The sequence below is a fragment of the Pediculus humanus genome, genomic scaffold (genome assembly GCF_000006295.1).
Source record: "Pediculus humanus corporis 1103172108288 genomic scaffold, whole genome shotgun sequence".
Classification (NCBI taxonomy): Eukaryota; Metazoa; Arthropoda; class Insecta; order Psocodea; family Pediculidae; genus Pediculus; species Pediculus humanus.
The window spans coordinates 1-17,964 of NW_002987857.1; the positions used below are offsets into that span (position 1 = coordinate 1).

The window sequence follows — 17,964 nt, forward strand, 5'->3', positions numbered from 1 at the left end:
TGACCGTGAGTTTTATAACAAAACAAAACAGAAAAATTATATTTTTATCTTAAATTTAATATTTTTAATTCAAGGATTCATAATTAAATTTAATTATAAAAAAAATTAAGAACATAAAAGGGACAAAATTATTTATATATATGTGCTTATGTATATAATTCACATGTAATTTAAATTTAATTGTGGAATTTAAATTTAAATTTAAATTTAAATTTAAAAAAATGTGAATTGTACAATACTTACATATATGCTTTAAAAATAATAATAATGATGATGTTTTAAATGGAAATTTAATTTCTAATAGTTTATACTAAACATTTTTATATGTACATAACTTAATGCATGTAATGTAAGTTTATTAATGCTTAGCAAGTAACACACGGATTAGCAGAAGCAGAAGAAACAACAACAACAACAACAACATTTATAAATGTTAAATTTATATTTATGTATATACTCATAACTTGTTTTTTTTCTTTTATAAAAATCCTACGCAATAGTATAAATTATAATTTTTTTTATTAATGTCAATGACAAAAATTTTATTTGTTAGTTTTAAAAATTATTATTATTATTATTATTATTATTAATTAATTTTACGTTTTATTTTTTTTTTATATACTAAGAGAAAATCATATTTGAAAAAGAAAAAAATTTTTTGTTATTTACCTTAGATATATTTATAAAAGTAATTTAAATTTAAATATTGATATCCATATATATATATGTAAAATGTTTACTTTTCAAAATCGTACGTTAAACTAACACTATCAGGTATTGACCCAGGTATAAAAAAAAAAACTTGAATGCCTGGTTTTACTCGATGTTAAGATTAGGTATTATTATTGCCCTCTCCATTAGGTTTTCTCGTCGTAAAAAAGAAAAGTGGGGAGTATTAGAATTTTTTTATTTTTTTAATATATGATTTTGTTAAACATTAATGGCGTTTATGTAATTTGTTATAATTTTTTTTTTTTGTTTATAAAACTTTTAGTTATAATAAATAAATTTTCCGGGAGGGCAAAGTTTATAATACAGGGTGTAAAGTCTTCTGCTTAACAAAAATTTGATATATATATATATATTGATGTTTGTTTGTTTGTTTGTTTTGTTTGTTTTTAAATCGTTTAAGAAGAGTAATAATAATAATAATAACGACAAAGCTGTTTTTATTAAAACTGCTTTGATGATCGTGTTGTTACCCTCATTGAATTTTAATTAATGGCGCAAAAAAAAATTTTTTTTTTTGCCATTAATGTCAGTGAAATTGCAAAGGTCACGGTTTGACTTAATTGTTATTATTGTTGTTCGTATTATTATGCTCTATACTTGCGAATGATTTTTCACTTATTAAAAAATTTCTATTATTATTATTATTATTATTATAAAATTAATTAATTATTATTTTAAATTTATTAATTAAAAATGGAGTCAATGAACTTTAAAAAAAAAATTCGGAATCAATTACGCATTAACTGAAAACTTTTAAAAAAAAAATACTCATTAGTCGGAAAAGTAATTTTTACATTATTAAAATAATAATAATAATAATAAGAAACGTGTATTTTTAAAGTGCGTTAAACCAATTTTAACACGACGTATAAAAAACAGTTAATAATAATGATAATGATAGCATATTTACCGATTACCAAAAAAAATTTACACACACGAACTATAATTTTCTTATCGTTAACAAAAAAAAAAAAAAAATTAGTTTAAATAAATTCACGAGAAAATTATTAACAAAATAAATTATTAAATAAAATAAATAAATAAATAAAAATTTATTAATTAATAAACTTACCACGTACAAGGTAAAACGATTATTGTTTTTTTTTTTTTTTTTGTGTAAAATAAATTTAAAAGTCTTTGTTAATACACATCCGCGTCAATACTGTTAACAATAACGATAATAATAATAATAATAATTGTATTAATAACAAACGATGTTAATAATATGGAAAATCGATAAATTTTTTTTTTTTTTGTAAACGATTTAAAATTTCGGTCAAAAGTTGCAAAGTATTAAAATAAGACGACGGAATCACTTACACTGTGTTCTAAACACACACACACACATGGGCAACCAGATAAGGCAGTTATTATTATTATTATTATCGTTTTATTTGATAAATGCAAGTATATTCAATTAAGATTTAATAGCAGTGGCGGATTTTAAATTTAAATTTAAATTTAAATTTAAAAAAAAATTTTTTTTCTTTCAGATCAATGGCCCACTCTGGGAGGTATCATCGATATTTCATTTTATTTTTTTTTATCTAAATAATCTTTTACGAAAAACGGGGGAGGGGGAGGGGAGGGGGGGGAACAATTTACCCAATACGAAAATTATAATTTTTTAATTTTCAAATCGTAATCAAATCTATTATCACTATCATTATTATCATTAATGAGATTTATTTATGTAATAAACAAAATAAAACAAATTTTCTCACATTGTTGTATTTAATTTTTTCCTTTTGGAAATTTAAAAAATTGTAAAAAAAAAACTAATAATAATAATAATAATCGTTATTGTGAGGTAGTAAAGAAAAATCATAATCATGTTGATTATTATTATTATTATTATTTTCATTGAAAAAAGTTATTCGAAACGTTTTTTTTTTGTCTGTTTTGATTATTTTTTAATCTTTTTTAAATAAATAAATAAATATATCAGTTTGATCTGGTATTTCAATGTTTTTTTATAAATAATTTTATTTATTATTATTATTATTATTATTATTATTATTATTATTATTATTACTTAATCATTGTTTGTGTGATTAAAAAAAAAAAAATTATTTTATGAATATTTTTTTGTCATAACGGTGATTATGCGAATTTTTAAAAAAAAATTTTACAAATCGTGGAAAATGCGAACTTTCTCTTTATATATACGAATTTGAAAAATTTATAAATGACACGCACACGCACATACACACGCACAGGTCAACGGGACATATTATTGATAAAAATAATTTGGTTCAATTAAAAGGTCTTGGAACATTGATAAAAAAAAATTTTTTTTTTTGTGTTTTTTGCTCATTCACACACACACACACACGTATGAATGTCCTTATGCAAAATTATATTATATTGAAAAATTTAAATATATATTATTATATATATATTATTATTTATTATATATATTTATATATGAATCGAATAAAAATATTTTTTGGGGTTTTGATACCATTGTATTTTTTTTTATCTTAAAATAATATTTAATTTAAAAATAAGGAAGTTTTCGAGTCCTACTTATAATCTTATTTTCCACTTTAATAAATTTATCGACTAATTATTTTAAGTACTCGTCGGAAATTAAGTCAAAACAACGATTATTAATTAAAATAAATTATTAAAAATAATTAATTAATTATGTAAAACCAAAAAAAAAATTTCAACAACAACAACCTTCAATAAGAAAATTGATTTATTTTTTTCAAAATTTTAAACTAATAAATAATAATAATAATTAGGTTTTATCAGTTGATTTTTTTGTATTTCATTATTCTTATACCTTAAACCTGTTTAAATATTATTTATTCAGGTTTATAAATATTTTTTTTATTAGAAAAAAAATTTAAAATATTACAAATATGGCTTAATTTTAAAAAAATCAAATGTAAAAATTATTATTATTTTTTTTTGTATGTTTAAATGTTGTTTTGATTATTATTATTATTATTTCAAATTAAGTTACATTATTAGTAGTAACGTTATAAATTTTTATAATTAAATTTATAATTTATAATTAATAATAATAATAATTTACATTATAGAAAATGTTTCTGTCTTCATCATACCAGTTTTCTAATTTGAAATATGTATAAAAATTATTCGAAACTGAATGTATAAACATAAAAACTTACATATACATAAATTATTAAATAGATTTATGTCTTATTAACATTATTTTTACATATTTCTACATAATAATATGTATTTAAAAAGAAAAAGAAAACTTTGGTGACTTTTTTTTTTTTTAATTTTGTCGTGATTTTAGATAAAACCGTTTTACATGTAAAATTTTCCGTCGTGTCTTTAATTACGTGGATGAGGATTTATTATTATTATTATTAAATAATTGGTTATATTTAGTTGTTTTTTTTTTTTTTTTACATAATATATTTTTCTCGTTGGAATGATTACATCAAAATGAAAATAAACATTCGAAGTAAGAAGTGTTATATTTAAAAATATTATTTGAATGATAAAGAATTTGTTTTTTCAGTTTGTATTTCATTATTATTATTTTTTCATCTTTTTTTTTTTTTTTTTTAATGGAAAGAAGAAGAAAACAAAATTTATAGTTTATTAATGTTTTGATTTTTTAAAAAATTCAACAATCAATCAATATTTAACTTGTGAGGTTTAATTAAAATAACTGAATTAAATATAAGCTATAATTTAATTGCCTGTTGTTTTGAAAATATCATTTAAGCATTGAATCTAAGAATTATCTATTGTTTACTTATTGTTTATATTTATTTAATTTTGTTTTTCTTTGTTAGATTGGAATGGTGTCGCCACATGGAGATGGGTTGCAAACGATGACAACTGTGGTATTTGTAGAATGCCCTTTGATGCATGTTGTACAGATTGTAAATTACCAGGAGATGATTGCCCATTAGTTTGGGGACAATGCTCACACTGTTTTCACATTCATTGTATTATGAAATGGCTTAATTCACAACAAATCAATCATCATTGTCCAATGTGCAGACAAGAGTGGAAATTTAAAGAATAAATAAGACTAAATTTTTGTTAAAACTGTTTTTTCCCTCTTTCAAAACAGTGAATAATGGCTTCCTTAGATGGTTTACCACCTTTACCTAAAAGTTTAAGTGGTTTAAATTTATTTCAATTAAATACTTCTTTACAAAGTTCATCTTCACCTGTATCATTAGACCATCTTTCAAGTTCTTTAGGGAGGGAAAGTAGTTTCAATCAAAATTTGTCAACATCTTCAGAAAATGGTAACTTTGGATCAACCGTAGGAAAGTATTATTCTGGAAGTTCTGCTAGTAGTAATGAAAATAATGTTGGAAGAGTTAAAATAAGTCCATCTTCAAGAGAGAATACTCCTACTTTAAATTTTAAACAATTCTCTGATAAATCATTATTGTCATCGACTGGAACTAATAGCGTTTTAAATTCTTCAAGAAATACTCCTGTCGGGTCTTCCAGAGGAAGTCCAGTTACTATGAGAGGCTCAACTCCTCCTTCAAGGATAACTACTCCTATTTTGGGCATGAGAAATTTGCCTCCTCCCCCTCCCCCTCCAACGAGGCAAAAATTAATTACCACATCGAATGGATTAGATTTTTCTTGTTCTGTACCTGCCAGACCTGGACGTTTATTTAATTTAGATGCTCAATTAGCTATTTTAAGAAAAGAAATGGTAAGAATAGTGGGTTACCATAATTTTTTTTTTTTTTCCTGTAAATGAAATAAACATAAACTGTTTACAATTTTTTAGTTTGCTTTGAGGCAAATGGATTTGTCTCTTCTAAATCAATTATGGGCTTTGAATGAAGCTATCCAAGACTTTAAGCATTTACAAGAAGAAAATGCTTCATTATTTCCTCCATCTCCTGGATCTTGTGAAGATAGTGATGATTTTTACAGTCCACTATCTCCTCAAAGCTATAAAAATATGTCTAATTTTCACTTGCGACCTGGTTCAACAAAGTTAATAAATAGCTCATCTGATTCGAGTATTGAATTTGGAGATATTTGAATATTCAATACTTGAATCAATTTTCTTTTTTTTTTTTTTTTTTATAAATTTGATTGATATTTTAAAAATGTTATAGTTTAAAAAGTTTAAAGTGAAATTTATTTTGTTTTAAAAAAAAAAAACTCAAATAATTTTGTAATTCCGCCATTTTAAGATTTCAAGTTACACGTCAATTTTTTTTTATTACTACTAATCGCACGACAAAAGACGTGATTCATTGGCAGTCATTTTGTTTAGTTTTTTTTTTTTTTTTTTTTTTAAATAGTGATTTGTGTGCGATAAAAATGGGGAAAGGTTTTAATAATTACATGTGTAAAAAGTTTTTCCATCCTGCATCTCGGGATAATTTGAAAAGAGTATGGATGGCAGAGCAAAAAGCCGAAGCTTACAAAAAAAAACAAGAAGAACTTAAAATGCAATATGAAAAGGAGCAAGATTTATACACGAACAAAGCTATGCTGAGCAAAGAAAGTAACGATAAGTTAAGTGTTAATTTTTTATACGAACCACCACCCGGTGCTAAAAAAGAAAGGGAAAGAGAGGATAATGAGCCGGAATATAAATTTGAATGGCAGAGAAAATACAACGCTCCCAGAGAAAGTTATTGTAAGGGAGATTCAGAAATTCGCGATCAACCTTTTGGCATACAAGTTAGAAATGTCAGGTGTATCAAATGTCACAAATGGGGTCACATAAATACAGATAGAGAATGCCCTTTGTTTAAAGAAGGTGTAAATCATAATTTAGGTTTGGATCCATTAAATAAACCATCCGATGACAAATTAAATCCTCTTGAATTAGTCAAACAAATGCAGGAAGATGGATTACATTTAAAAACTAGCGCGTTGGCTCTACAGCATCATGTAGACATGAGAGGAAATAGAACGATGATTCCGGAACCTTCACTCGATGAAGAAATTTTAAATAGGCTAACATATAGTCAAAAGAAATTATTTTTGAAAACTTTAAAGAAAATGTTGAAAGAAAAAAAGAAAAAGAAAAAATTAGCCAAAAAGGAAAAAAAATCTAAGAGAAAATAAAATGTAAAATAAAGTAAACATTAAAATTGCTCGACAAGAGAAATTTTTAAAAAAAATTTCTTATAATTATAATTATTATTATTATTATTATTCAATTAATATTTTAGTATAAATATATTTGAAGATTTAAGGTAGAGGAATAGGATTTAAAACATATCTTTTCATAAATTATGATGATGATGATTATTGTGAATGTGTTAAATTAGAAATTATTAAATTAACATAATTTAAAAACATTGTTTCTTCAAAAAGTTAATAATAATAATAATAATATGTTTGTTAATTAATTGATGAAAAAAAAGTGTTGTTGATAAATTATTATCATTGTTTTCCATAATTTTATGTAAATTTAATAAACGTGTAAACATTTTAAATTAAAAAAAAAAAAAAAGTTCCAACTTAAAAGCAATATAAAAATTTAATTTTTAAAAATTAGAATAAGTACTTAAAAAAAAAAATATATGAAAGACATTGGGAGCTGCCTACATGATTTAGGCATGTCTAATTTATTATTAATTATTCATCATGTTTAATATTAAATTGTTTAATAAATGTTTTTTTTTGGATGAATTCGAATTAACTTTTTGAAAGAAAATCATAAGAAATGATTGAATTGAATTGAATGTTAAAATTAAGACTAAAAATTAGTTTTGTAATTAAAAAAAAAAAAAAAAAATGTTTTTAAATGATAATATAAAGTTTTTATGTAGAGAGAATTAAATGGAAATAAATTTTAATTTTTTCAAATTTATCTAACGATATGTTAATATTAACTAAATCAGTTAAAAAGTTTTAATTCTTAAAGAAAAAAAATAATTAATAACAAAACAAAAATTATTATAAAAAAAAATTTATTAAATTGTTTTATTATAAATAAATTAAATAAAATTTTTAATCTACTGGAATATAAGAAAGAGATACTTGTATAAATACCGAGTGATATTTCCCTTCATCAGAACTTGATGGGTTACATTAAACATTATACATAACACATCACACATTACTGATACCAGTTTTTTCAACTTGTTCTAATAAGTTTTGTAAATTTGATTCGAATAATTCACATCTGATTGGCATTTCTAATGAATAAAATGGATTTTTTAAAGCATAATCAGCATAAAGTTCATAGATTTTTTTCAACAAAGGCTCCATTCCTGTTTGATGCGGTTCTGATATTGTAATAAATTTAACTCCGGTAAGAGTTTGAAAACAATGTAGTTTAAATGTGTCTGCTTCAAGGACTTTTATTCCTGAACTTCTCGGTTCTGGACTCAATTGACTAGCGATGGCGAAAAGTGGATAAAACATACTAGCTAAAAATATCTTTTCATTTGTAGTCATTTTAGGTCTCCCAAATGTTAATGATAATGGAAAATTTTTAGGATCTTCCAAAATTTCCCAAACGTCTCTGCCATCTGAGAGTTGACGACCACTTACTGGTATTTTGTCGACAGCTAACAACACATGACCGACTGCAAAAAAAAAAAGGGTATAAAATAATTGTTTTTTTAATTTAAATGTTTTATTCGATAATTTCAAACTTCAAGCTTTATCCAAACAAATTAACTTTAAAATAAAATTATGTATATCTACATTAAATTTTTTAAAAATAATGAAGTAGAATGATAAATATTGATATAATAATAACTTTGAAAAATTAAATCAAATACTTTTCAAAGTTAAAGTACCTTGAATACCATCTTTACTCCCAAAATTAACAACAATTTTTTTATTTTCAAATTCCAATTTTAAATCTAAGGGATATTTAAATGTTTTTAAATGTTCTGTTTTAACAATATTATGATCATGATTAAATATGAGTCCTCCACTTTTTGAAACTATATACACACCGTATATCACCATTTTGTCCTTTTAAAAAAAAAAAATTCCCTGATATTTTATAATAAGAAAAAAAAAAAAAAAAATTTTTTTTTTATTATTACCAACTTTATCGTACAAGTGATATAGATATATGTGGTCGGTAATGTTAAATAAAAATTCTGTTAAAAAAAATCTTTTTAGATTTATTAAACTAGGGGTTGCTTTCGAATTAGGAGCTTTAGCAGCAACATATGGTTTTTGGTATAAAGTTAACAGAAATATAGGTGCGATTAAAATTTTTCAATTATTTTTTCATTACCTAATGTACTATGTGCTTTTTTTTTTTTTTCCCCAGTTTAAAAAAATAATTATATATTTTTTTTAAAAAAATAATACTGTCTTACTTATTGATATTGAATTTTAAATAAATAAAATATTTAATAAAAAGGAAAAGAGTGAGAGAAACAGAATATGAGATATCATATTTTTCCTTAAGTTTTGTGTAATATTGCCTCATAGATTTTTTTCAACACAGTAGTGTTATTTGTCACTGAAATTATTACTTGCCATTTAAAGAAAAATATATTTATACCAGTATTTTGTTATTATTTAAAGCATTTATATGATTTTTCAAAAATACAATTTAGATTTCTAAGTTTTAAATTATTAAAATGATTAGGCAATCTTGTCGATTATCATGGCTTATGAAAATATGCTTTTAAATTTGCCTAAAGAGTTTTTCATTTGATTTTGGAAAAACTTAATAAAGTATTTTTAGTTAATTAATAATATTTTAAATTATATTTCAAGTTCTTAAACTTTTTAAGATTCTATTATCGTTAAGGTTTTTTCTTTCGGGAAAGTACAATCGAATTATTTCACAGTATTATTTTTTATTTTGTTTCTTAATTACAATACTTATTGATTCTTTTAAGGTTATACCACACTTTATCCATTTAGAGTAATGTGCTTTTTAAAATAATCATTGAATTATAACAAACATGTTAATGTTTAATTTTTTTTGCAGATTTTCGATTTTACTTGCACGAAAATTACAAATTTGTGCTTGATGCTTACTACAAAATAGGCGAGACCATAGATCCAGAATACAAAGGAAAAGAATTAGATTATGATTATTGGGTTAAAACAGGGAAAATTACACAGTAATGATTATTCTTAAAAAAAATTTTTATGGTTTTTGTGCTATTGTAACTTTTTTTTACGGACTTACAATTTATAATTATGTGACTAGAGTGAGTATTGATCGAGTGTGACAAAAGATTTTAATAATATTTTTTTTTTGTTTAAATAAAAATTAAAGTTTTTAAATACTTATGACATAAAAGCCTTTTAATTTATGACAAGTTTTTTAGTTATCAAATTTAATACCCCTATTTTTAATAAAAATTATTTTATTAATTTTCGTATATATATATATTTGAAAGAAAATCTCGATTAACGATTATTCTTACTTAATGTTTTAATAAAATTTTTTTATACGAAAATGTACTTGTTGTTTTATGTTCCAGAATTTCTATAATTCAAAAATTCAAACTGTGTTTTTTTTTTTTATTTTATTTTACTCATATTATTATTTAAAGAATAATTTTATTAAAATGTAAGAAAATTTTTGAATTTCAATAATACTCAATATGTTAATAATTAAATAAAAAATTTAATTTGTTTTCAATGTAAAAATTGTATTAATAATTTATTAATGAATAATTATGTAATTAAATATATTATTTTAGCAGACTATACATAATTTAAAAAAAGAATATATATATATATATATATATATATATATATATATAGGAATAAAAATAAAAAGAAATTCATGTCTGATATTGTTATACAAAAGTTTTCAATTATTTCGATAATTACTAAAATTTTTTTTTTGTTTTAGCCACAAAGTCTTGAAGAAGAATTAAGAATTGAGCTTCAAAAAAGAAAAAAATTTGTAGATTTTGTTAATAATGCATTAGGGGAAAACTCTAAATCAAAAGAAAAATAATTTTTGTTAAAAGGTTAGCAGTAGTGCTAAAAAATATATGTTAAGGGCAATGGATAAATTATGTTTATCAAATTACAACAATCATGATCCAATCGATCGTATAATTAAAAGGCAGCTTCAAAGAAAGAAAACGGAAGAAAAAAATAATTTGGATTTCAGCGGTTCTGAAGAAATAGAAAAATTTATAGAAGCATTTAATCAAAAACAAAAGGAAATAGAAAAAGAATTTGAATTAGCAGAAACTTTGGATCATGAAATGTTATCAGATCATTTTTCAAATCTTAACGAACTCATTCAATCATTGCAAAAATTTTATTCAAACGCGACAATATTTTTAAGGATATACGACAAAAAAGTATGTCAGGCTACGCTTCAAAATCTTCAAATTAAACTTAAAGAGTTGGAAAATCGTCTTCTTCCTAGGAAAAAATTTGGTTTCAAAAGTCGAATTAACAAATTAGAAAAAGATGATGGGAAAAAAAATGGTACCTCGATAAAAAATGGAGTAAAAAGTAAAATAAGTTTAATTTCTCATAATGATAAACTTATTGAAGAAGAAATATGCGGATTCAGGCATAAAAATGATGAAATATTATTTCTTACCGAAGAAGAAATCGAAAAGAAAGATGTTTTGTTAGAAAATTTGAAAAATTGTACTGTTAAGCTTTACGGGAATCCTACCACCATTCACATGACTAATTTAATTAATTGTCAAATATATTCTGGTCCTGTTACAACTTCTGTTTTTGTTGAAAAGGTTAAAAATAGTTCTTTACATTTGGCCTGTCAACAATTGAGAATTCACGAAACGACAGACACTGATTTTCATATTCATGTAACGAGTAAAGCCATTATTGAAGATAGTCAAAATGTTAGATTCGGAGTTTACAATTTTAATTATGAGGGATTAGAAAACCATTATAAAATATCAGGGCTAAGTAAAGAGGTTAATAATTGGAATAAAGTGGATGATTTTAATTGGTTAGCAGCAGATAAACCGTCTCCAAATTGGACTATTCTCACTGATTAATTTTAATTTTAATTTTTTTTTTTTTTTTTTTTGTCTACTGCATCAAAACTTTTCATGGATTTAAGTAACATTTAATCAAATTGTCAGTATATCAAATAGATTACTTTTAGGTGAATTTTTGAAATAGATTTTACAAAAGATAACCTTTGCTCTTACATAATAATAATAATAATAGTTATTTTATATGTAAATTTTAATTAACCGTTATTAATTTATTAAATTTATTTTATATTATACTAAATATATTTAAAAAAAAAAATTAATGCAAAAATAAAAAATTCTAGGCACACATGATAAAATAAATATATATTAAAAATAAATTATTTAGAATTAATCAAATGTAATAATAATAATATTAATAATAATGATAGAAATAAAATTTTCTTTTTTCAAATAATTTTAAGTGTATTTAAATGATGAAAACACAATCTAATTCCTTTTTTTTCCAGTTATTTTATTTGGCATGTTACTTTATCATAAAATTTATTTTTTCTTAAATTTTTTTTTAAGTAACGCGCCTAAATTTTCCAGTTGGAAAAAAAATTTAATTTTCTTTACAATTTATTTCATGCATTTTTTTTTTTTAAATGAAATATTTTGAAAAATGATTATTATCATAACGTGTTTTTACTGTCGATTACGTCATATCGATAATATCGAACCATTCGATATATCATCTTTTATTACTCTAAGACGTTATGGTTCAAGAAGTCAGTTAAATCTTAAACGGTTTGTTGTTTTACGAGTTTTTTTTTTTTTTAAATACTAAAATGTCATCTTATAAAGCGGCTGTTTTAAATTTGTATAAAACGGTAAGTATTTATTAATATAACGTTTTCCTAAATTACCAACTATTATTATTAATATTTAAAATAAATTTTTCATACTGCCTGCAGCTCCTGTATATGGGAAAAGATTATCCTCTAGGTTATCAGTACTTTCGTAACAAATGTCACAATGCCTTTTTACAAAACAAAATGGAAACCGATCCCGCTAAAATTCGCCAAATGATCAAGTATGGAAAATTTATGATTAAAGAACTGGAAGCTTTATATAAGTTAAAAAAGTATAGAACTTTAAAAAAAAGATATTATTCGTAAAAAAAAAAGATATAGTTTAGTGATTTATTTAAAGAAGAAGAAGAACGATGTAAAACATCACAGTTTTAAACCATTTATTTAAAAAATCCATATGTTGAAGGTAAACAAATTGTTTTTTCAATTCATTTTTTGGGTTTTTCTTATAGTTAAAAATTAATATTTAATTGAAATTTTGTATTATAGTACAACAAGAACGCCATGTATTACACTTGATTAATTTTTTAAGGATATAAAAGTTATGGTTTATGCTTAAATATTGGTAAGTAAATTTACTTTTTCTAAACTGTCTTATTCGAAACATATATGAAACCTTTAAGTTGTAAAAATTATGATAAATCATTTAAATTTAATATTTTTTATATAAATTTTATTAATGTACATACTTTTAACTTTTTTATCAAATAACCGAAAATATATTTTTATATGATTGTTATATTAATAAATAGTTTTTATTTTTTTAAAAAAAAAGTTTTCATATATGTTTAAAACTTAATTATGCTCCTTCTTCTTCTTCTTTTTTTCATCTGTTTATTGGTAATTTAATATTTACCTTATGCTTATTTTTAAAATATTTCATTTTCGATTTGATTCGTTGACAGTTGAATTAAATTTTTAATTTTGCAATATTTAATGCAAAACTCGAAAACCGAAATCTTAATGTTTACAATTTAAAATTTTAAACTTGAAAAAGAAAAAAAAAAAAAAGTTTTAGTTGATAATGACACACATATTTGATACAATGTGTTTTTTTTTTATTTAAACTGAATTTTTACACAAACATATGAAAAATAAGTTAATTTTAAAAAATTGACATTCGATTTTGAAATATAAATTCTTTATTAAAAAAAAAAAAAAAAGTTTTTAACAATGTTTAAATATTATATATATATATATTTCATTTAATTTAATGATTTTGGATTATTTCCAATGAGTCTTTCTGTGGCAGTGACTCAGTAAATTTTGTTTTTGATTCTAGACTAGTAGAGGTAATTTGTTTAGCCACAATATTTTTTTTCTTTTTTTTTTTTTCTTAAATTAATATTATATATACAACTTACTATTATAATTTTTTTTTTTTAAACTAATATTTCTTAAAATTTAACAAATTAATTTAATTTTTATGTAATTTTTTTTTTGTTAACATACATTGCAAACAGAATAAATTCATCCCAATCATTTTTTGACTTTCATTAATATGATGTTTAAGGTACCCCTTTAGGATTAAGTGAGATCTTTCGAATGTTCCATTGGTTTGTAGAATGTTGTGGATTGGTTTTTAAATGTTTCGTTTTAAATAATTTTACAAAGTTTTTAATTATGTTGGACGTAAAATCCTTATCCTGATTGGTCAGAATAAATTTTGGGATTCCAAACAGTGTCGCAAATTTAGAGATCTTAGAAACTATTGTTTATGCTTCATGGTTTGGAGTTGGTTTAGCATATTCGAATATTTTGTCAAGTCGTCCTGCATGGTTAAGATAAACTTATTTCTTTCATCCCATGACATCTATGGCCACTCTTTTAAATGCTTGTCTTGAGGTACTAGTTATTTCCATAGGCGTCTGCATGGGTTTACTAGACAACACTTTCAGTTTCTTACATAATTTTTTATATCTTTCTTCAGTAATAATAACGCTATTAAATTCTTTTATAGATTTTGAAAAATCCAAAGTGTCAGACTAATTTGGAATTATGATTGTCTATCAAAATTTTCTTCATCTCCTCCTTGGTCTTGAGACAGATTCTTTTGAATTTATCCAATGGTGGTATATTTCGAGAAAGTACATCAGCATTCGAATTGAGATTTCTCTTTTTATAAATAATTTTATAATCATATTCTTCTAATTCGATTCTCCAACCTGCTATTAGGATCCTTACAATTGAATAACCAGGTTAAAGGTCTATGATCTGTTACTATTGTGAATTTTCTTGCGAAGAGATAGGACCTAAAATGTTTTACACTCCACACTGTGTCAAGGATCTGTAGTCGAGATAAATTCGCGGTTAAAATTTGGATATTGTAGTAAAGGATTTCTTTGAACACTTCCTGTTCTTTTTTAGACCATCAGAATTCTTGATCCTTTTTAAGAAGACGAGTCAGATTTATGCCTTTGACTTTGCCTGTGTTTCATCTGACACAGATGTCACTGATAGTGTGTCCTAAGTGAACAACTTCTCTTCTTAGAAATTCACACTTGCCTGGTTGTAATTTAAGATTATTAAGCCGAAGTCTGTCAAATACATTTCTGAACTTAACTTCATGTTCTTGGATATCACTAGCATGGATAACAATATCATCAAGGTAAACAAAGCACTGCAGTCCCTGTAAACCAGAAAATACAGTATTCATTAATCGTTGGAAAGTAGCTGGGACATTTTTCAATCCGAAAGGCATGTGTGTATATTCGTAATGTACAAAAGGAGTTGTCCAAGCTGTCTTTTACTGTCAGAGTCTTTCATAAGAATCTAAAGCCATAAAATGTTTTGAACGCCCTAATAGGTCTAAAATTTCTTCAATGTTGGAAATAGGATACTTATTGTTTATTGTACCTCATTTAATTTGCTGTAGTTAATTACTATTCTCCAGCTTTTTCCTCCTGAAGCATCAGATTTCTTTGGAACAATCCATAATGAACGACGACCAAGGAGAATTAGAAGGTTTTATGATATTTCTGTTACCTGCTGAAGGTCTTATCGACTTCATTTTTATGTATTTCAGGATATCTATATGTATAAATAGGATTTTCATTGATGCTATTAATTTTATGCTCAATTGCTTCTGTTGTGCTTAAATAATCATCAGGAAATGAAATTTCAATAACAGAATAAGTTTTGCAAATTTTAATTATTGATTTTTTTTCTTCTTGATTGAGATGTCACACACATGACAAATAGATAGTTTAATGAAGTTTAAATTATCATTAGTGATGAAGAATTTTATATTTCTGGCACCTTCAAATGGCATACTGACTTCTCTAGTGTGGTGTCTTCCATGGGACTCCTTCTTGGTGTCCTGGGGACTGTTGAAAGTTTAATTGAACACTTTTTTGTTTTGAGTTAGTTTGGTTTTTCCCTGAGCTCATTATTTTTCTACCTTAGAAAACATTCTTCCAAAAGATGTTCAGACTTTTTACAATATTTACAGGTTTTTGGATTTTGAACTAAAGATGTTTTTATATCATTTGGTTTTGATCTTATCTTCCATTCAGATGTATTATGATTCCTACAATGACAATTGTTACAATTTTAACTATTTTTTAACATTTTTAGAACTTTTTCTTCAGCAATGGTTGCTGAATATGCTGAATTTAGACTATCAAAATTTTTCCCCCACATTTACTAAAAGCACAAGAATAATAAGAACACTTACAAAGATGGCAAGCCACCTTTTATAAGTTCGTCTCCATTGTTATTATTTTGTTTGGAACGATCAACAATCTATACTAAAAAAGACGAACAATGTAAGTAAACAATAACAAAAGAATGAATTTCTAGAAACTTTGCATTCTAGATAGATTTCTAGAAGTTTCGCTTCTAGAATTGATGTCTATGGCAACACTGTTATTGTTTACAAATATTCAAAAACATAAATAATGGCGGGAACTTTATTTACATAGTTGGTGTCTATGGTAACATTGCTGTTGTTTATAGATACTAATGGCGGGATCATTCCGCCATATTGTTGAAGAATTTTATGGGCATGTTCATTCATGTAATTTTATTAGGTTGTCCCTTTAAGTTTCTTCCGTGCCACGCCATGAATGAATTTGACTGGTTATTTTTATTTAAACATGCAGGCTTATCTTTTATCCGTTTATGACATCGGTTTCAGTCGTCCCATTAATCTATTTAAAATAAGTTTCGTTGGTGAAAAAGTCTCTTTTAAAATTTTTTCTGCCCCGTTGAATGTTGAGAGCCAAAAAAAGCATTTGCGGAATGTTATGCTTCATTGATTTAAAAATGGCAGTAGTACAAAGAACACTGTAGACGAGATTTGCATCGTTTACGAGGATGGTGCTGCGGCCATTAGGATCGTCCGCAATTTGTTTAAGGAGTTTAAAGCGATAATAAGAAATCCTTTCTTAAAGAGTGTTGTCACTGAAGACGAAACTTAAATTTTGTATCAAAATGCGTCTCTAAAACGCACTTGGTCTAAGAAAAATAGACCTTCAACTGTTTCGAAGCTTGGATTCATCCGAAAAAGGTTCTTTTATCCATTTGATCGAACTGGAGAGGTGTGACATGCTATGAGGTCCTACCTCAAGGTGAACCGATCAATGCTGAGAAATATTTTGATCAACTTGATCAATACGAGGGAGAGAGAGAAACAGCCAAAACTGGCAAACTGAATCGTTTTCCATCATGGCAACCACATGTTTCAATGATCGTGTGGCAAAAATTATTTTAAGGGAAGTAAAAACGGGTTTAGATGAATATTTTGTTAATAAGCCTCCACAATTTGGAAAAGAGAGCATAATGAGGGTTCCTGTGGGATGGAAGAAGGTTATAAAACACAATAAAACCACAAATAAATAATTTAGAAAACTTTTTCCTATCAATTAATAATAAATGCGTAAACTATTTTGTTTTTTTTTTTTATTAATTCTATAATAATAATTTTTTTTTTTTTTTTTTAAATATATTTCGATTGAAAATAAATAAATAAATAAATCAACATGATAAATGATTAAAAAAAAAAAAATGTATAAAAATAGTCGATTGAGATTTTAATAATTTTGTCGACATTATAATAAATTAATTTATTTTTATTATTTTTTATATACATTGAATTGATGTATCAATATCATAAGAAACGATTTCATAAAAATTTATTTATTTATTTATTTTAAATTATAATTTTTTATAATAAAATGGCGGAGTTAAATTTATCATTCAAATGAAAAATAATATATATTTATGTAAGAATTATTATTATTATTATTATTAATTAAAAATTTTATTTAAATATAAAATTCAACCGAATTTTTTTTTTTTTTTGCAATACACGTTGACGTCATATAAAAAAAGAAAGTCGAGGGCTCCTACGAAAAATCTCTCTCTCTTTTCCTCTCTCTCTCTCTCTCTCTTTTTCACTCTCTGAATGGCTCTGAATATAAAAAAACCATTGACGTGCCTGTACGAAACATAATAAAAAAAGTTTTTCTTAAAAAAAAAATACATATATATTTGATTTTTCACGCAAGCGTATTTAT

The 17,964-nt window shown here is 24.0% G+C and overlaps 6 protein-coding genes across 6 annotated transcripts; 5 read left to right on the forward strand and 1 right to left on the reverse strand.

The window, feature by feature from the left end:
* Positions 1-4,161: 4,161 nt before the first annotated feature.
* Phum_PHUM531000 (anaphase-promoting complex subunit, putative) lies at positions 4,162-4,753 on the forward strand (the record flags this gene model as incomplete). Its single annotated transcript, XM_002431449.1, has 2 exons — positions 4,162-4,180; positions 4,518-4,753. 2 exons carry the CDS (start codon positions 4,162-4,164, stop codon positions 4,751-4,753), a joined length of 255 nt encoding a protein of 84 aa, XP_002431494.1.
* A 54-nt stretch (positions 4,754-4,807) lies between these two features.
* On the forward strand, positions 4,808-5,746 carry Phum_PHUM531010 (uncharacterized protein; the record flags this gene model as incomplete). The annotated part of the gene is made up of 2 exons (XM_002431450.1): positions 4,808-5,407; positions 5,486-5,746. 2 exons carry the CDS (start codon positions 4,808-4,810, stop codon positions 5,744-5,746), a joined length of 861 nt encoding a protein of 286 aa, XP_002431495.1.
* Positions 5,747-6,030: 284 nt separating this feature from the next.
* Phum_PHUM531020 (restnitis pigmentosa 9 protein, putative) lies at positions 6,031-6,786 on the forward strand (the record flags this gene model as incomplete). Its single annotated transcript, XM_002431451.1, has 1 exon — positions 6,031-6,786. The coding sequence occupies one exon, from the start codon at positions 6,031-6,033 to the stop codon at positions 6,784-6,786; it is 756 nt and encodes a 251-aa protein (XP_002431496.1).
* A 993-nt stretch (positions 6,787-7,779) lies between these two features.
* On the reverse strand, positions 7,780-8,649 carry Phum_PHUM531030 (trafficking protein particle complex subunit, putative; the record flags this gene model as incomplete). Its single annotated transcript, XM_002431452.1, has 2 exons — positions 7,780-8,258; positions 8,475-8,649. 2 exons carry the CDS (start codon positions 8,647-8,649, stop codon positions 7,780-7,782), a joined length of 654 nt encoding a protein of 217 aa, XP_002431497.1.
* A 109-nt stretch (positions 8,650-8,758) lies between these two features.
* On the forward strand, positions 8,759-11,651 carry Phum_PHUM531040 (tubulin-specific chaperone C, putative; the record flags this gene model as incomplete). Its single annotated transcript, XM_002431453.1, has 3 exons — positions 8,759-8,891; positions 9,635-9,770; positions 10,640-11,651. The coding sequence occupies 3 exons, from the start codon at positions 8,759-8,761 to the stop codon at positions 11,649-11,651; spliced, it is 1,281 nt and encodes a 426-aa protein (XP_002431498.1).
* Positions 11,652-12,421: 770 nt separating this feature from the next.
* Phum_PHUM531050 (growth hormone-inducible soluble protein, putative) lies at positions 12,422-12,751 on the forward strand (the record flags this gene model as incomplete). Its single annotated transcript, XM_002431454.1, has 2 exons — positions 12,422-12,463; positions 12,548-12,751. The coding sequence occupies 2 exons, from the start codon at positions 12,422-12,424 to the stop codon at positions 12,749-12,751; spliced, it is 246 nt and encodes an 81-aa protein (XP_002431499.1).
* Between the last annotated feature and the right edge of the window lie 5,213 nt (positions 12,752-17,964).